General features: G+C 37.2%; 4 protein-coding genes across 6 annotated transcripts; 2 read left to right on the forward strand and 2 right to left on the reverse strand.

The window, feature by feature from the left end:
• Positions 1 to 1269: 1269 nt before the first annotated feature.
• On the reverse strand, positions 1270 to 8223 carry parm1 (prostate androgen-regulated mucin-like protein 1). Its single transcript, XM_039676367.2, has 4 exons — positions 8102 to 8223; positions 6756 to 7367; positions 5539 to 5617; positions 1270 to 4447 (listed from the first exon to the last, which is right to left on the reverse strand). The coding sequence occupies exons 1-4, from the start codon at positions 8136 to 8138 to the stop codon at positions 4366 to 4368; spliced, it is 810 nt and encodes a 269-aa protein (XP_039532301.2). The 5' UTR covers positions 8139 to 8223; the 3' UTR covers positions 1270 to 4365.
• Positions 8224 to 10907: 2684 nt separating this feature from the next.
• cldn23.2 (claudin 23.2) lies at positions 10908 to 12622 on the forward strand. The gene has a single exon (XM_039676369.2). It carries the CDS (start codon positions 11110 to 11112, stop codon positions 11827 to 11829), a length of 720 nt encoding a protein of 239 aa, XP_039532303.1. The 5' UTR covers positions 10908 to 11109; the 3' UTR covers positions 11830 to 12622.
• A 999-nt stretch (positions 12623 to 13621) lies between these two features.
• cldn23.1 (claudin 23.1) lies at positions 13622 to 15254 on the forward strand. The gene has a single exon (XM_039676366.2). It carries the CDS (start codon positions 13688 to 13690, stop codon positions 14507 to 14509), a length of 822 nt encoding a protein of 273 aa, XP_039532300.1. The 5' UTR covers positions 13622 to 13687; the 3' UTR covers positions 14510 to 15254.
• A 725-nt stretch (positions 15255 to 15979) lies between these two features.
• Positions 15980 to 20230, reverse strand: LOC148969424 (uncharacterized). 3 transcript variants are annotated; one of them, XM_089126104.1, is made up of 5 exons: positions 20124 to 20186; positions 19981 to 20041; positions 18526 to 18815; positions 16641 to 16719; positions 15980 to 16554 (listed from the first exon to the last, which is right to left on the reverse strand). In XM_089126104.1, the coding sequence occupies exons 1-4, from the start codon at positions 20138 to 20140 to the stop codon at positions 16671 to 16673; spliced, it is 417 nt and encodes a 138-aa protein (XP_088982230.1). In that variant the 5' UTR covers positions 20141 to 20186; the 3' UTR covers positions 15980 to 16554; positions 16641 to 16670. The 3 variants fall into 3 exon arrangements, with proteins under 3 accessions (XP_088982230.1, XP_088982229.1, XP_088982231.1); XM_089126103.1 differs by having other exon boundaries at positions 19966 to 20041; positions 20124 to 20163; XM_089126105.1 differs by lacking the exon at positions 19981 to 20041 and having other exon boundaries at positions 20124 to 20230.
• Between the last annotated feature and the right edge of the window lie 74 nt (positions 20231 to 20304).

Raw genomic sequence — 20304 nt, forward strand, 5'->3', positions numbered from 1 at the left:
CAACAATCATGCCACGTTCAAAGTCACTCAAATCACCTTTCTTCCCCATACTGATGCTCGGTTTGAACTGCAGGAGATTGTCTACATGCCTAAATGCACTGAGTTGCCGCCATGTGATTGGCTGCTTAGAAATTAAGTGTTAACGAGCAGTTGGACAGGTGTACCTAATAAAGTGGCCAGTGAGTGTATATATATATATATATATATATGTGTGTGTGTGTGTGTGTGTGTGTGTGTGTGTGTGTGTGTGTTACTCAATAGAGATATAACACTGTTATATGTTTTTGATATAAGATTTGGATACCTGTGATTGTGTATGTAAATGTAATAATTATGTAAATTATGAAAAAGTTTAAGTTAAAAAGGTTTTAAAAAATGAAATATTCAAAAAAAACAAAACAAAGAAAAGTAAAATAATAATAGAATTATGAGGCATTGTAAAGGCTGAAATAAACTCAATGTTAAGAGGTGTTGAAGTAGAGAGAATGCTGGAGCTTTGCAAGCACAGTTTGACCATCACAGCAATCAGCTCTCAGCTGTGTGTTAATGACAGGGCCACTCATTATAGCCTATTACAAGAGCACACTGAAAAACACAACACAAACACTGTACAGCTGAATGAGAACAGTATGAGAGCAAACTCTGCTCATCTCAACAGATTGCTGAAATAAAGGGGAAATTAGGTTCAAATGAGATTTGGCTTATAATGTTAAAATGCTAGATTGATCTGAAAGCTTTTAATTTCATCTCCATTTATCACCTGGAATCGGATCTATAATGCCTTACATGCAAGATGCAGTCAAGAACAAACAGTGCTTAGGTCTGCTAGATTTTAAGTAAGTTTAATTTCTTCAGATTTGTCTTTAATATGTGAATGTGAGTTCAGTGCACAGTGATTGTTTATCCTTCAGTAAAAAGAGGTCAGGTTTCTGATGATTGAGGTCATGGTCATATTTCAGAGGGTATGAACTGCAAGGTCTTAGAAATGCTACTTGAAACTCTCAATTTTCTTAGAACAAAATAGGGAGTAGTTCATCCTTTTTCACAACAAATGATCTGTGAAATCAGGTGCATCATCTTCAGAAAGCCCAGGAGGACAAATTTTATTTGAACTGTTTTGTTTTCTATTCCATTTAGGACACCGTCTAAACATAGCTTTTCTAAAACCTTAATGCCAAGTTCATTTTTATGTTAGATATTAAATATGTTAGAAAACTTTGATTTATAAGACGCATGTCTCATGACAAAAAAACAATAACAAAAAAAGACTAATTGCACCACATTCATGCAGTGACATGAAATTTTAATCACAGAAAAAAAAGTATATAATATTAAATCATTTGATTTTAAACACCAATTCTGTTGAATAAAGTATTCAAGACATACACAAAATCTATCATATTAAATATAACTTTATATATATATATATATAGACCATTTCACAAGATGTAAACAACACTAGTCCAGAAGCACTTCCTGTTTCAGTTTGTAACGGTTTTCTTTATTTCACATGTAAATAAAGATGTTTGTTTAACTTTTTGATTCAGTTTTAAATGTTCTGTTGGTTGTATTTTATCCCAGCTTTTATGTAGTGTTAAAAAACTGAAACAGGAAGTGCTTCTGGACCAGTGTTGTTTACATCTTGTGAAATGGTCTATATATATATATATATATATATATATTAATGAAGTTTAACATGATCATTTTTCATAAATATTGACAGTTTTACAATCAGTCGCTTCAACTCGAGACCAGTGATTTAGACAATGCTGCTGTGGTAAGTGCCATTCTTTAAACTAGGGCTTTTGCAAAAAACAGGAAACGGTGGTTTCTGTTGAACAGGTGAGAAAAAAAAAACTAGGGGAGGAAACAACAAGAGTGGTTTTAAACATTCAAAAATAAATTTATGGATGCAAAAAAATACTATTTACAGAAGCCGATCTCAAACAGGCCAGAACAGCAGATAATGTGCCTCCATCTGCTCCATGGCTTATTTATAAATCTCTAATAACAGGCTTGACTGTTTAAATGCTTAATTGCACGCTGAACGTAGATCCCTGCCATTACAATGACAAGAGGGACAAATCCGTTATTGTTAAAGCTACAGAAATGTTCAACGATCTTGGTGTTAAAACAGAGGCTGTCTTCAGATGAATAGTGGAGGCCACAGCTGTAATTACTCTACATGATAAGGTCACTCTCAGATACCAATGATGAACACAAGTGGCTTGTTGGAGATACATGACTCGGATTTAAATAACGTTACAGCAAATGTTATGAATGTGGTTTATTTACATGACGAACAGTTTGCGCGTATAATCGGAGCAAACTAATTAGTCAGAAAATATACCCAGTACAATTAGACGATACATTTCCTAAAAAAATAAAATAAAAAACATTTCTAGGACATCACTTAACAATTTCCATTTCCAGGCTTCATAGTAATACTTACAGAAAGTCTCGCCACTATTAAAAATAAAGGTTGCTTATTGATATTGATGGTTCCATGTAGAAAGTTTAACGTTCATGGAACCTTTCCATTCCACAGAAGGTTCTTTATAGTGGACAAAAGGTTCTTTAGATTTTTTAAAATGTTCTTCACACTGAGAAATAGATTTTCACGCTTTAAGGATGTTCACGCTTGGCTTGTTTGGTTCGGACCAAAAAAAAACCCAACAACCCTGAAAGATTTAGTTTGGGTCCATTTAGCGTTCACATTAGCATTTTAACAACGAACCTAAGCTCTATGCTTCCTCTTCCCCCACCAGTAAATTATTGGAAAAAGTTGGACTCCTTACTAATTAAATTTATTTGGAATGGAAAGCATCCCTGCATAAAGTGGCCTACACTTCAAAAAAGTAAAATAATAAGGTGGAATGGGCTGCCCTAGTTTTAAATGGTACCACTGGTCTTTTATCCTGCTCTCAGTTTTGATTTGGTTTGATTCAACCTCACAGTCTTCATGGAAACAAATAGAAAAAGAGCGCATTTTACCAATTCGTTTGCAAGATTTTTTATTTTCAGGCCTTTCTCACAGGAAATGCTCATTATATTATGGTCCTATAATTTTCTTCAAATTTTCAAAAAGATTGAAGCCTGTTTTGCATCAAAAACTTTATGGCATACTCATACTCCAATTTGGCACAATCTGAACTTACTTTCTGGCGGTCAACCTTTCATACAGCCTTCCTGGTCTACAAAAGGTATTCTGACGTTAAACGACATAAACATGTTGTCAACTTTTTTCAAAATAAATAAAAACACTAAATTACAGAAGAAAAAAAAAAACACAGAACCTAAAGGCATGACTGACTGGGCGGCTTTTATTTTGCGTCTGAACATTAAAAACAATGCTGTGTTCTGGGATAAATGTGCTCGTTGTATGTGCGTAGCTACATATGATAGTATTTTGAGCAGCTGATGACTCGTGAAGAACTAATAAAATGTGTAAAGGACTAAAAGCAGAGTCAGGAATCACACCAAGATCTGCTGCGAGGAGACGCGGATCTGACGCCTGTAATGAGCAACATCGCCACTATGATGAGAAAAAACAGGTATACTTGAGCAATCTGACTTTTTTGGGTCACATCTTGTGACATCATGTCCTGTTTTTGGTTTGTTTACATGTCTTTGGTCCGTGTTGTGTTCATATTTTAGTCGAACCGCAGGAGAGTTCGTTTGGAGACTCATATTTTCCTCTTGTTTGGCGCACCAGGGTTCAGATGGCAGCGTTCACACTTATTCAAATGAAGCACACTAACAGAGCAATCGCACCAGAGTTCGTTTTAATCCAACCAAACATGCCAAGTGTGAACACACCCTTAATAACGGTTCACTGAAAGCTTCTCTGGGGAACCAAAACTGGCTCTTCTGGCTCTGTGAGAACTCTCTTTTGGAACCTTCATTTTTAAAAATTTTAAATTCTGTCATCTTTTACCCACCCTCATGTTGTTCCAAACCTGTATGAATTTATTTCTTCTGCTGAATACAAAAGAAGATATTTTAAAGAATATAGGTAACCAAACAGTTGACGGACACCATTGACTTCCACAGTATGGCAAAAAATACAATGGAAGTCAATGGGGTCCATCAGCTGTTTAATTACCCATATTATTTTAAATATCTTCCTCAAAAACTTGAGGGTGACTAAATGATGCCATAACTTATATTTTTGGGTGAACTATGCCTTTAAAAGTGTACATTCTAAAAACTTCTTGATTCTGGTCAGCGTATGATCTATTACTTTGACTGAAGAGGCAATTTTTAGGCCAAAATACAGAATCCGCTACTACCGTGTTCATTGCTAAAGAAATGCGTGCATGTTATTTCTCAGAAGTGAATGTTTCTTCATGAACACTTCCCTTTTTAGCCATCAAACATTGGGTTGAGAAAATTCCCCACAGTGCTGTGATCAGTGTCATCCAAAAGACGTCCGTAAGAAGTACGTCTGCAACACACAAACAAATCATAAGGCCACGGGCAATTCATAAAATTAAAGGATTGAACTCTTTCACTCACCCCCATGTCATCCAAGATATCCATATCTATCTTTCAGTCGAAAAGAAATTAAGGTTTTTGATGAAAACATTCCAGGATTTTCTGGACTTCAATGGGAACCAAACGGTTCAAGGTCCAAAAGACACTTTCAGTGCCAACTGCAAACTGTTCAAAGGGCTTTAAACGATTCCAGACGATGAATAAGGGTCTTATGAAGCGAAATGATCGCTCATTTGAAAAAAAAAGTTTAAGTTTTATAAGCTTAAATGGTCGCCTTGCTCTGTTCTGTGACGCATGCTTGTAACTCTCCTGTTCGAACTCGTTCATCAAAATGAACGAATCTTTTTTCGTGACATTTGGTTCATTCAACGAACGAAATGAACGAATTGACTCGAAAGATTTGTTCATTTTTGATAAACGAGTTCGAACAAGAGTCACAAACGGATGTCACAGAACAGAGCAAGACGACCATTTGAGCTTATAAAACTTTGTTTTCTTGAACCATTTGGTTACCAGTAAAGTGCATTATATGGAGAAAAATCCTGGAATGTTTTCATCAAAAACCTTAATATTTCTTTTTGAATGAAGAAAGAGAGACATGGATATCTTGGATGACATGGGGGTGAGTAACTTATCAGCAAAGGTTTTTTTTAAAAGTGAACTACTTTAATATTCACCCCAAAGTTTAAAGACAAAAATATGAAGTTTTATTTTGCATGAAACATATATTTTAGAATTTTCTTTTTAATTTCCATGCAATTCATGCACATTCCCTTCAAAATGTTGTCCTTTTCAATTCATATTTTTTAATACAATCAGCAAATATTAAACTCACTACAATAAATACTACCATGATGTAAGTATAAATACTTATCAATTTGAGTATAATGCAAAATGTTTATAATGAAATGTAATAATGAAAAATATTTAAAATTTTCATATTTCTTAATATAATATAAAAATGACCAGCTCTGTGGGATTCGCCCTAAAAACGCTCTGGCAGAAAAAGAAGGTATTAACAAATAAAAAAGCTTGACTCACCGTATTTTGAAGTAGTACGCCCCACCAAATAAGATTAATACAATGGCAAGGAAACCAACTACAATGGCAACGACACTCCCTAAAAACGAATGAGGAAAATATTCAGTTTGCTCAATCATTTATGACATATTGTCAAAATATTAAGAATAATTACTATATTGTTATAATTAAAATCAAGCAAAACACATACAAATCGTGTACAAAAAGTATACTGAAAAGACAAATCAAACTGTAGCTGACTGTCATTTTCTAACACACTTTCTTTTCGCTAACAGTGATCCTGGAACGAATTTAGATACTTTGGACTTACAGAACAAAACTTATAGTGTTTAAAATGAAGACAGAAAGCATTGTTCCACTTTGTGGTTGCCGCACGCTAGTGGATCATGTCCATAGTTCCTGTGCTGAACTACACCTGCGGTTCCTCTGCTGTAGTGTGTGTGTGAATCTGAGAACTGACTTTTAAGATATCCACTCAAAATCAGTCGACAGCTAAACGTCATTGAGCTAAAATGTTAATTCTGAGAAAAGCTCTAGTAGCATTTGTTTGCAGATGACACTTGTTCAGTGCAATGACATTCAGATAGTTTTAAGTCATGACTTAAGTTTCCAAATGCCATGTCAGAGTATAAAGTACAAATAACACCTATTTAGATGCTATAAATAGGGTAAGGAACAATATAACCTTCATGGGAAAAGGCTAGGTAACTGTTAAAAGTTCAATCACCTAGTTACTGTTTTAAATATGAACTTGGGTTGGGACACTCTTAAAGTGTTTGAGAATCAGTGGTTTGGATGTGAACCAAATAATAAATCCAGTTGCTAAAAACACAAACCTGTTCGTGACCTGCCTTGACGAATAAACAAGAATTGTAGTGTTTCGCAATATAGTTTATCACAGGCTTAAGGAATAAAAGAAATTATAATATCTTGAGAAAGTCATCTTACTTTCTTAAATTTCATGCCCAAATCTAATCTTTTAGGGTCACTTTAGTTGCTAACCTAAATAAATTAGTTTAAATTTGAATTTAGCTGAACTGATCAGGTTTGTGAAAACCATATCGGAGACTCAGACTATAGATAAAGTCTTATAAGGAAACAAAATACACCCTTGACCTATTTAAGATCTGGAGCAGAAGATCAGAAAACAAAACTTTTAGATAACTTGGTCAACAGAAACTGAAACATTTACACAAGTTAAAAACATGCACTCGTACCTGAGCTCAGTGCCTCTGGGTCCTTCTTTTCTTGTCCAACACTAGAGTCCTCTACTTGTTTATTAGTCTTTACTTCAGTAGAAGAGGACACAAGTTTAGTTGTAGACCCAATAGTAGATGTAGTTACTGTAGTAGATGTAATTTTTGCACTAGTAACATTCGCTGCCGTGTTTCTCAGCGTTGTTTTCTCTGAGGTAAGACTCTCTGAAGAGGATGTTGTTTGAGGTTCAGTCGTCAAACTCGAGATTGTGGTCGAGGTGTTTGTCGTATTGTTGACTACGCTGGTGAGCCCAGCTCCTGAGGAGGTAGTATTACAGCTAGAGGTTGTATTTGATGTTGTCTGAGCGGATGTAGAGGCGTTCGTAGTGCTCTGGGATGAATTCACAGGGAAACCAGTCGTTGTTTCATTTGTACTGAGGAGGACTGTGGAGGAAGACTGGCTCGTCGTGACATTTGCAGATGTTGTGGAGGAAGACTGGCTCGTCGTGACATTTGCAGATGTTGTGAAAGGAGAAGTCAGCGTCAATGAATGTGATGCTGTAGTTGCTGATGCCGTAGTTGTAGCTGTCGATGTTGGAGAGGTGTCAGCTGTGCTGCCTCCAATTATCAGACCTTCATGATACAACACACAAAAAACAACAACATGAAAGGCACAAAAAGTCTACATTAACGTACGCACAATACTTAATGTCAACACTAACCACTTCTTGCACCAAAACTACATCTTCTAAACGAGAAACACTTACGTGGAGTTGCTTTAAAGGGATTGTTTACCCAAAAAATTAATTCTGTCGTCATTTACACACCCTAGAGTTGTTCCAAAGCTGTTGAACACAATAGCTATTTTGAAGAATGATGGCAATTAAACAGTTTGTCGACACCCATTGACTTCCATTGTATTTATTTCCCTACTCAATGGCAACCTGTTGTGGTACAACGGACATGATTGCCAAAATTCTTCAAAATATCATCTTTTGTGTTCACCAGGAGAAACATTTTCATTTTTGGTTGAACTTTCCCTTTAATGTCCAGTAGTTGCGCATTACGTTTAAATAAAAATCATCACCTTTATTACACCTTATAAAAACTAAAGAAACACACATGAACTACAGAGTGACGTCAAACAGTAATTTTAGTAGCGCATGTTAAACGTGCGTTAAGACTTAATAAATATACAATTTCCATTACACGTGTCGCTTACATGTAAATATAGTCTAATTAATTACAAAAGCAATGAAATTTAAATTTAAAGGTCCGTAAAATAATTGTTGACTAAGAGGTGCGTATGTTGTTGATAACTTCGAAGTTGCCGTAGTTTAATGTGTGAGAAACTATTTTAATCATACCTGCTAATATCACCACCGTTGAGAGGGTCATCTTCATTTTCCTTCCTCTTTCGTTTCTAACGCAGCGAGTGACTGTTAAACAGTTTCTCTATCGCACTGTAACACACATGAGTGACAAGAAGGAAATTCACGCGCGCACATCGTGAGCGCGCAGGGGACATGTGCGGTGCACGCCTCCGGTCTGATGACAGATGAGCGAAAACACCTGTCTATGGAAAAAATAGGCGGGCAAATGAGTTTTCTAGTCAGATAAAAAGATAAAAAGCGAAGTATTGTAGCCTATTCGGAATGTAGGCTGATGAATTATAAACAGTTCATCGTAAGAGACCAGAAGTGCAATGACCAAAACTCAACACTAGGTAGAAGCAAATCATTGATTCACTGACACCTCTGTGCACTTAGTCACCATGAAATCAAAATGATCAATTACATTTTTACACAAAAACCTGTCACTCATTTGAGATCCACCAATATAAAATCACAATAGCAGAAACAATACGTCCCCTTGGAATTATAAGGTTCTATCTGCGTTCTGAGCAGTTTTGAGATATTGAGCTTCAAAGTTTTTACATTCCATATAGGAAAATGTGTATGGGGAACATGTTTCTTTCAAACATAAAAATAACAGGGACCCTCAATGTACAAAACACATTACATAATGTAAATAAATTGCCACAGAATAAGAAAATGAGAATAACTCAATTTTGACAAATATGTCAGAGAGAACCTTATAATTCCAAGGGGACGAATAGCCGATTACTTTAAAAGTCACTGTTAAGTTATGACAACATTTCAAAATAACTCATCAAAATAAGTTAAGCCATTTTAAACTTTTATAAGTTATACAAGATTCAAGTTATTTTTAAAGTCAGGTTAATGTAATTTAAGATGACGTAAACATCCAAGTTGATTGTACTTGATTTAAGGCAGCAAGATTTTTGTGCAGTCTCCGACAAACGGATGCGAGGAGACCAGTTTTCCTGTTTGTTCTTCTTGGCATTTGACATAAAGCCTTTACTCTTTAATCTTTTTGTGATGTTTCAATATGACATTATGACCATACAAATATTAAAGATGCAGGATATTAAGATCCGTGTTTGAATGTAATAATTAAATCAATTGCTCAGCTTTTTAATAAATATATTATTCCACAAACATTAGTGTATTTTTACATAAACTGCAACTGCATTACATCCATTACAGATTCCTCTTGTCCCCATTGTGCCTTCGAAGAAGTTATTGTTTCTCCAATAAACTTCTTGTAAGATAATGCACAGCTTTAGGTCCAAATGGTATGAATGTTTCAAATGTTTTATTTTTAAATAATTTTGGCCATGTTAATTTTATCACAATATTGACAAAGTAAATAAATCCACGTGTTATATAGGCAATATTCCTGTTCCATCAAAACTGTCACTTTTATTTATTGTATGGAATAATGCACACCTCGTGTAATAATCTAAAATATTCTGGCAGTAAAATATGAGCACACTTCATGCACTGCCATCACTGTAATATCTCACAAACAAAATACTATAAATAATTAACCAAGATAAATGTTTTAATACTATATTACAATTGTTATTATCACCAGTAATTTATTTCATTATTTTATCTTCATTTACAAGCAAAAAGGTCACAATTACAGCCTTACTGAGCAGTGTTGCAAACCTGGTGGTGATTTCACGAACTACTGACTGTATAGCAAGACTTCAGGTGGAAACAACATGCTGTTGCCATATCATCATTACAGGTTTATCCTCATTCCAAACCACATTCCATGATGATCTGTCAAAACACGTGTAGAGAGTCATAAAGGTGTGGAGGAACAAAGGGCATGTTGACTTTGTTTTGCAACTCACAAATGCACCGGGACATATTATGGCGATGCTAACACTATCAGTATATCAATGATATCAGTAATAGAACAAGACAGAATAAGAAACCTGTTGAAGCAGGTTAAGGCTGGTCTAAGCTGGCCAGTTGGTTTCCACTGTTGGTTTTCAGATGAATCAGTTAAACACTGAATTATAGGTCAGATAAACTATCTTAATCAAACCAACTTGTGCTAAGCTGGTGTTTCGGGTACCATCAAAACATTCATTCTGTCAGCACATTAGAAGTTTAATGTGGTGAAATAGGAACGAATATGTACCTTTTAATCACAGACTCTAAACAGAAAGCAGTGTCACTGAGGCGATTGTCCTGGGAACAGTCTGAGTGACATTTCAAACATGCTTTCATGGTTTCGAGAGTTTCGACATACGCAAAATGATGCAACAACTTTACCACGTAGGCTACTGAAACAACATGCCAAGTGCCCACACTTTGAAATGCTCACAATGCAGAACTCAATGCATTTTAAACAGCAAGAACTCTTTACACAGCAGTGTTGTTTTATCATATAGGTATACTAGGCTAGTTTTTATTAATATTTTGAATTAGTTACATTTTTTTATTTTATTTTGAGTAATGAAAATGTTTTTTTTGACGGTTTTAGTTAGTTATGTTAACCAACCCTGTTAGAGTTTGGATGCAGCAAAGGCGACATTAAGGGCAGAATGCACCCAAAAGCTGCTGATGTTGATTCCAGTTTAGTTTCGGCAAGCAGCTTTTGGGGTGAACATTGGCTGTAATTCAATCTCGATTCAGCTCAGAATCCATTTCTGGGAAGCGGACAGAAAACAAGACAAGCACTGATTGATATAGCAACGAAATCAGAAAGATTAAAAGAAAACAAAAAAGGTCAAATAAAAGATGTCCACCAACATCAGCACCAAAATCTCCCCTACAATTTCCCGTATTGCATGACGTAATGCGAGTGGGCGTGGCCTACAGGTGTGCCGAAACTTGGAGCCCGAGACCGACAGTCACGTGACTTTTAACAATAGTCGGATTTAATGGGATCCTCCCACCAGAAGTTTCTACTGTCCTTAAACTTAACGAAACAAAGTAATTCATTTCCAGAGGGGCTACTCTTTGTGTGTTTGTGATCTCCCAAATCTGTCATGCGAACTCCAGGGATTTTTATTTTCGGGATGGTGCTCGCGCCTTGCGGGTGGATTTTGGAGCTGGTCAGCACAGTGGCACCAGGCTGGCGCACGATCAACAACATCCCCGGAGAATCCATCGATCTGGTCCTCCAGCAAGGATTATGGGACATCTGCAAGACTTTCTCATCGTCCAGGAATATTCAGTGCAACCAGCCGGACACTCAGTACTTCGGGGCGCAGATCATCCAGATCGCGCGAGGCTTGATGCTGGCGTCACTCATCCTCAATGTCATTGCCTTCGGCGTGGCGTCGGCCGGAGTCCGGTGCTGGAGAGATACCCCGCAATGGACCGTCGCGGGCGTCGGAGGTGTCCTCATCTTCCTCTCAGGGGTCCTCACCATCATCCCAGTGGCGTGGTACACTCACATCATGACCTCCATCTTCTCCACGTCCACCGACATTCGTGTGGGATACTGCCTGGTGCTGGGCTTCATCGGCGGGTGCATGGAGGTGCTCGGGGGTTTGGTGATGTCCATCGGGTTGTGTCGGCGCTGTGACGGACGGAAACCGAGGACAGACACGCGCAGAGTCCCGGTGCCCAGTGTTATCAGCGGGAGCAGTGTCCCGTACTACTCCAAACGGGATGAGATGGACCTCACGCGAGCGAAGATGGAACAGGACCGTCGACCAGTGAACACGACGACTAAAGCACAACCTTACGACTCAGATTTGTAAAATACAAAACTTTTAACCTTGTGAACGCAAGACCCTGTGACGACGCACTGGAACCATCGATCGCTTCCGCGTGAATATAGTTAAGCTTAGTATCATTCAGATTGATCAAATCAGTCTTTCGAATCCCTGCTAAAATTGTCTGTTATGTTTTACATTTTAGGTTTTTAGTTCACGTTGAACAGTGTGTGTGTGTGTGTGGGGGGGCATGTGGAAAGGCCTTTTTGATAAGTATAATTTGTGACCATCTGTTTTACCACCTGTATTATCATTGATGTTATCACTGTAAAATCAACTGTGGGGGCAATGGTGGCAACCATACATGTTTTTGAAGGGAAGTGAGGTTTTATATCGTAGAACACTAACACCGTCAGTTTGGTTTTATACTTTGCACTTTATAATGTAAAGTCCTTGTAATTTTATTGGCAGTACCTTTACTGTCGTTTTGTAGCACACTGGGCTCTAATGTGTACAGTAACTTATCAGGAATCTCTTAAGTTTGCACAGTAATACCAATTGCAAAAAGCAAACACACATTCGTCTGAAGGAAGCTAATATTTGCACTACACGGTACAGAAGTGTATGTCTCCAGACATAACTATGTAAAATATCTTTTTATCGATTTTTTGTTTCACAGTAATGTTGTATTTGACATCCATCCATCAATATTAATGCAAATGGTTGAAGGCTGTTTATTTCTCTGTATTTTTATTATGGTGATGATGAACAGTGTCAAGAGCTGTGGCTCATACATTTATCTGCCACGATTATAATAAATGAAGCTAAATATTGCTAATTTGGAACAATGTTGGGTACATGCGTCCTATTAATACATAGTATACTCTTCTTGCATTTTCATGAATAATCTATTTTTAAACATGATTACATTTAAAATTCCATTTTATGTAAGTGACTTAACAGAAATTACATACGTAATTAATTTAATTTAGATCAATTTAGTATGTCTTATGACATTGTCATAATTATGAGAAACAATTATGAAATTATGATGACATTGAAATTATGACAATGCATAAGTATAAAAAAGTAAACAACGTGATAGATGGAATTATCAGCTACTTTGTCAATTTGGACTTATATGTCTTGATTTCAACTTTACATCTCATAAATAGGACTTAATTGTGATTTACAAAAAATAATAATAATAATAATAATAAAGAGTTATTTGGCCTAAAGAAATGAATTAATGAACTGTATTAAGTTACAGCATGTAAAACAACAAGAATGAGAAGGCATATTATGGCATATAATGAATACTACACTGAAGGCATATTATGAATACTACACTGAAAACATGTTTTCATTAATCCAATTAAACAAATTTAGGGTTATGGTTCACATCTATATTTCATAACTTGAGCCAATGAAAAATAACTTTTCCTAATCTGTGTATATCTATTTCATAAGAATATGTGGTCACCATTATGGTGCTCAGTGTTTCCTTTAGCTGGACAGTTTGTGGTCTTTATAACAGTGTATAGATACAAATGTGAAACATCTAATATGAAAACTTCTATTTTAAGACCATTTTGAACTGATTGAAACCAACACACAACCAACAAATGTTTATGCAGATGAACTCCTGACCTGAAACCTCACTGTTACTCAGATATAAACACTGTATCCCCAAGCCCTTGCATATACTGGTATTCCAGGTATTAACTGCAACATGGCATGCAGTAAAAACCAGTTTTGTCTGAGTTTAAACCAGGCATTCAACACCACGCCCTTCAGATGCTAATTACAGAGAACCACCTCCTTCAGGTTTCAGTGTGTCTCTTCTTAAGCGCCAGAGACGCTAGGCTCGCTTTAGACGGGGACGGCTGCTCAACCCTCAACCATGCGTACTCCAGGGATCTTGATATTCGGCATGGTCCTGGCCCCCTGCGGATGGATCCTGGACCTGACCAGCACGGTCGCACCCAACTGGCGCACCATCAACAACCTGGCCGGTCAATCTGTGGATCTGGTGGTGGAGCAAGGAATCTGGGACATCTGCAATACCTTCACAACGTCTAGATCGCAAATGTGCAACCAACGCACCAATGACCAAACATACTTCAACAACCAGATCATTCCGATCGCTCAAGGAATGATGATCGCGTCATTGATCGTGACCATCCTTGGCCTAGCGGTGGCGACGCCTGGAGTCAGATGCTGGAGGGACAGACCGAGATGGATCCTGGCTAGTATCGGCGGGCTCCTCATCTTCTGCTCCGGAGTCCTGACCATTATTCCTATTGCGTGGTACACTCATCTTCTCAAAAGCCTCAACTCCACCTCGGTCAAGAGAGACCCATTGAGAGAGGATGACATTCGTGTGGGATACTGCATCATTTTGGGCTACATCGGAGGCATCATGGAGGTCCTCGGCGGTTTGGTGATGTTCATCGGGATCTGCTCCTGCTGCGGAGGACGGAACCGCGGAGAAAAGCCTGGAACCAACACAGGAAGACCAGCGCCTAGAACAGTGACCAGGCTGGCGGACAGACCAACGCCTCTGCCCAGGGTCAACATACCGAGAAGCTACACCAGTGAAAGCAGCGTACCGTACTCGCAGAAGTCACTGGACGACGACCTGGACTTCCCGAGAGCCAAAACCCGGGACAGGGGGACCGTCAACACATCCTACAGCGGAAGACCTTACGATGCTGATCTGTAAAATGACTATTGCATACTGTGAATATTAGATTATTACTTGTGAACGCCGTGTTAGCTGTCTACAACTGGAGCGTACACCGGTACTTTTGAATGTTTACAACAGAAAGCGATCAGGCTTTTGCCAGTTGCACTCTCAGGTTAAGTAACACGAGGACTTTAATTTGAGACTTGTAAATAGCCAAAAATCTAACTCCCAGTCCAGTAATATGTCTTAAAATCTACTCATGCATCTTAATCTAGCCTAATGATAGTATCATATTAATACTGAAGGATTTAAGAAAAATGAATTGTGCAATATTTTTTTCTTTTGCTGCTGGAAAAAGTTGAGTGAAACAGGTTATCAGGGTTTCTTGTGATGCAGTTTAACTAGTAATACTGGTTGTTTGAGTTTTATCTGCAAGCATGTGGGTCATGTCTGTCTCGGAACTGTAATGTAATAAATGTTGCGGTTTAATGAAGGGCAGTGAGCAGATAACTTACATTCTTCAGTCTGGAAACATCAAAACAAACTTACCTGTTACACAATTGCCGAGATGTATAATAATAAATGAATGAAGCTCATTAATCATTAACTGTAAAAACAGATGCTTATAAGAGCAACAAGGTGTAAATGAGGTCAAATGGTAATAAAACCATTTTAATGTGACTTTATTTTGCCGTAACTCATCAGATCATGTCATATTTCCATTCCTCGGGGTTCAAGGTTTGTGTGCTTTCTAACAGCAATAAAACACATTTTAAATCTCTTTGTAACAATTTTAATTTTTTTTTGTATTAAAGTACTATTTATTAAAAAAAAACAGTGCTGTTTATTTGTATCGATAACTAGTATTATACAAATAACAACCTAAAGAAATTAATATCAGTATGGCTACACCTATTAACACTGATTAAAAAAAAGAATAACTATAATAGTATATTGTAGATGTTATACTATAATAATAAGAATGCTAGCATTCTAGCATGAAAAGTTATAGACAAAAAAGCACTTGGTATAGAAATATATGGAGCGAACTTTATTATTTATCCTACTAAATATAAAATTAAACAAACTTGGATGTTTATTTTTGCATGCATTGATAACAGATGGAAACAAACTAAAGTATATATCAAACTAAATGCATTCACAGTATATAAGATGTCAAATGTCAAATGAAAAAGACCTTCTATTTCATGTGGAAATATATATATATACACACACACACACACACACACACACACATACATACATATATATATATATATATATATGAAGAGTTCAGATGCAAAAGCCTCTAAGTGCCATTTGAAATTTTCTTGAATGATAATTTTTATCAAGCTTGTATATTTAAGTTCAGTGATTTCACTTAAATGGCAATGATAATTACCTATTAATTGTTATTTAAGTAAAAAATTCCTGAACTTAAATATACAAGTTTGATAAAAATCATCATTAAAGAAGAAAATTTCAAATGGCATTTAGAGGCTTTTGCATCTGAACTCTTCATATATAAGCAAATATTGTTGAAGTGCATTGGATCTTTCAGTTTGGCTGAAATACAGTCATAATTATATAAACAAAAAAAATCTTTATTATAAAATACTTGCTGCTTCAAAGGGTTTCATGCAGAGCTGTTGTGTCACTTCAAAAGTAAAATGAAATACATTAGAGGATTAGACCCATAGAAATTGTGGTGGCCGTTTTCCATAAATGTCTAAAATAGATACTCATCAGCTCATGATACTAATCAGCTTTCAGTCAGTGAAACTCACCGGACAAGCCAGAGCTAAATATAACCGCACAGGAATACCTGGCGTGTTTTACAAACAAGTCAACTCATGTTTAACAGGAACACTTCCTGCAGGATCACCAGTCCAAACCATGTTTAGAAATCTAAATGTTGTGCAAACTTCATGTATTTCACATGCAATAGTTTTCATTTAAATGTGGAGTGCATTCAGAGCGCCTTAAAACCTGCAAATGTACACCAATAACATATGAATATCATGTACTTCTGGTGGAAAGCTGATGTATTTGATGTACAGGTGCTTTATGGGTTGATTGTACTGTTTAAAGAGGGAAGCAGAGAGAAACGGTGTGAGTTTACTTTTGAGACAGAGTTCAATTTTCTGATGTAGAATGAAAGACAAACCTGTTTTATGGCACGCTGCAGTAAGACATGTTAAATATGTGCTCCATTTCTCATCAGGGATTCTTCAGCTGTCTTTTTTCTGTTGACAAAGAGAAAAAATATCAGTTTACAGACTTCATGAATGCGTTATGCTCTCTTTTTAAAGAAGACACTCGGCAGATTAAAATAGAAAATAAAGTGCACTCTGAAATGGCTATAAATTCAAAGCCGCATGTCAAATCAAGCTGTGTCCCAAATTCAAACTTGATATGACAAAAACTGAGGTTCCTGTGAGATTTTGTTCAGGCGCTGTACCAAAAATAGCCACTAAGTGACAACCACAATCTATTGAATTTGGTGCGTACTCTTCTATCGAGTGCCATATATAGAAATCTTGAGTCTTAGACGAAATGCGTTTTATCAAAGATTTGATTATTACAGTGCAGGGGGAGGAGCCAGATGAAAAAAATGGAAAAATTAAAAAAAAAATTTGCTGCTAATTTACTCCACCCCCATGTCATCCAAGATGTTCACGTCTATCTTTCTTCAGTCGAAAAGAAATTAAGGTTTTTGATGAAAACATTACGGGATTTTCTCCATATAATGGACTTCATTGGGAACCAAACGGTTCAAGGTCCAAAAGACAGTTTCAGTGCAAACTGCAAACTATTCAAAGGGCTTTAAACGATTCCAGACGATGAATAAGGGTCTTATTATTAAATTGTTCTTTACGCTAAGAAAACAGGGTTCTTTTAAAGGGGTGACGAACTGAGAAATCAAATTTTCCTTGAGCTTTTGACATCTAAGAGGTCATCATATTATAAGAATATCCTGTAAGTTTCAGAACTGAAAACGTCCTTGTTAGTAAAATAAAAGCTTTTATTGACACCAGCCTCAGCAAACGACTCGTTTTTCAAAGTGGGGAACTATGACGTCAAAGAGGATAAAACACCACCCCCGCAGAAGAAGATCAACGCCTACATCAACACGGCCGGTTTAGCCCCGCTCATCGATTTGCGCATAACACGCATAGCTAAATAACATAGATGCCTACCTCGTGATGACCAAACGAATTGAGCTACCGAGCAATACAGAATATTGTGCAGTGCCTGGTTGTGGAAGAAGACAGTTTCTGCATAAGCTTCTTCTGGATTCCAATAGGACTGCATGGATAAACTTTATTTTTAATGACGTTCCAGCTGATGAGGGGAAAAAAACATTGTCCGTCTGTTCGCTTCATTTCACTGAGGATTGTTTTGTATATAAGACTGGATTTGCAGACTGATTAAGATTAAGGAACGGTGCTGTGCCGTCTATATTGGATCTGACAGGAATTGTGCAACACACGGACTCTGGGTCGAACATGTACGGGCGAATCATTCCTGGTTGCCATTTTACAACATTAGACGTTTTCAAAACAATTTCCCCCAAGTGCATCAACGGGTGAGTTGAAACTCATTATAATATGCAAAACTGTTATCCACTCACAGCAGTGGGCGTTTACTTCCAAGTCTTCAGTGCGAGACGCACATAAAAATCGAGCGTTTTTGAGCTAGGCTCAAAACTAGGGTAGAAATAGCCTATTACTTATGACATTCGCCTGGTTTTTACATTCAAAAACATCAAAATGAATAAGTTGACCTCAGGCAACAATATAATAAAATTTAAAAAGCCAGTTCATGACCCCTTTAAGAACTGTTTGCTGGAAGGTTCTTTGGGGAACCAAAATTGGTCTTTCTTCAGCATTGCTGCATTATCTATTTTTTTGTGTATTTTAGTCTTAATATATATTAGAGTGTGGTCATAAAAAGTTCAAATTACCATTGAAGGTATGCAGCGCTTACTTACATTACTAAAAAAAATAATGAATATCCAGAAATAGAAAGAAATCCAGGCAAAGTCTCACCTTTTCTTTGCCTTTAGCCTTTGTCGGAAAAATGCCATCCCAAAGAACAAGACGATGAAGCCGACGATGACCACCAGGACGCCGACGGTGAGTGGAACAGACAGAGCCTCATTGATGGTTTCGTCACAGGAGTCTCCCGTGTATCCCAGCGTACACTCACAGCTGGGCTCCCCATTGAACAGCACACATCTACCATACTGGCATACGACATGTTCACATGCAACCAGAAGACGAGACACGCCATCTCCTTTATCCAGAGGACTGGTGGACGGGGCAGACATACCCAAGCTCTGGAGTCAAAACACACACAAACTGCATAACTGCTGCATAAATCGGTTACAAGAACACACACACAGAACACAGAGATGCGCCACCTCCTACAAAATTTGTAGTGTTCCTCAAATCCAGTCCCCAGAACTAACCTCACAAATTCCTTCCTATATTACAACCCACAAGGAAACTGACGAGTTGAATCATACGTTTTTATTGAAATATGTATGTAGGTGGGTCTTCAGGGCTGGAGTTGAGAAACATTGCTCTAGGCAACTACGCGTAGTTGTTTTTCAGGATCTGTTTAATCCAGGGAGAGGCAACCTAGGACCTGGAGAGTTTAGCTCTAACCCTCACCTGCTTGTAGCCTTAGTAATCCATTGATTAGCCTGAAGATATCCATTAGAGTTGGAGCTAAACTCTGCAGGACCCTGCTCTAATCGAATATAATTAATTAGAAGAAAAGCAGCAATATCACAAGCCCATAGAAATATCATTTCTTAAATTTCTTAGACAAATCTTACCCCATTTATGGGTAACGGATAAGTTGAATTAACGGAGAGGACATTATGAAAAAATACTTAAGATTTCTTCTGAAATTATATACTTCTGGATGTAGATGAATTGACGTGAATTGAATTTCTAACATCCTAAAAGGATCAAACAATTAAACAGTTCAAACAGGACGATCTTATTCAATTCTTATTTAAGCCTTTCTTTTCTGAAAAAGAAACAACAACAATAAAATAAAAACCCAAAACGAACTAAATTAATTCTTTAGAAATATACAAAGTAAAATATTTATTTCAGCGTAAACTTGACCACTACCAGGAAGCAAATGTATAACTATTTTTAGGCAAATTCTCCAAGCAAATTATTAACACATTAAGTCATCTGAAACACACTACCTTATAAAACAGTTAAGTGTCAGAGGACACTAACACTTGACATTCGGAAGCATTCGGAAATCGCGTTAAAGCCCTAGTTACAGAGAGTGTCCAAATAACGTATACTCACCATTTCTCAAGTCAAAGGTGGAAAATACAAGCAAACCTCTAAATGTTTAATGGATACAAATGTGATAGAGAAACCAGTGACATAAATGTCTTTAGAGGAGCTGAAAGGCTTGACACGAGAAGAAGCAATGCGCAAGAAGTAGAAAAGACCCACCCTTTCACACATCACCTGGTTAACTCGGTGAAACAAGATTCCTGTTTGGTCGCCTACCATGAGGGCAAGGAGTGAACTTCAGGTCAAAAATAAGGGCCAGAGATGAAGATAACAGTGCAGTAACAGTCTGACAACATTTAAATCAGTGTTGTATGTACCATGCGGGCGCTGACATCCTCAACAATCACATATTTCCGGCGGCGCGCGTCACACTGAATCCACACACAGCGTCCCATAAGCCACGTGAGAACGACTGCCAAAATGTGACTTAATTCGTATTTTAGAACAGATATGTTTTATGACTAAATAAAATTAAGTCAAATGATAGCTTTATGCGAG

This window comes from Pimephales promelas, chromosome 23 (genome assembly GCF_988280905.1).
Source record: "Pimephales promelas chromosome 23, fPimPro1.hap1.1, whole genome shotgun sequence".
NCBI lineage: Eukaryota > Metazoa > Chordata > Actinopteri > Cypriniformes > Leuciscidae > Pimephales > Pimephales promelas.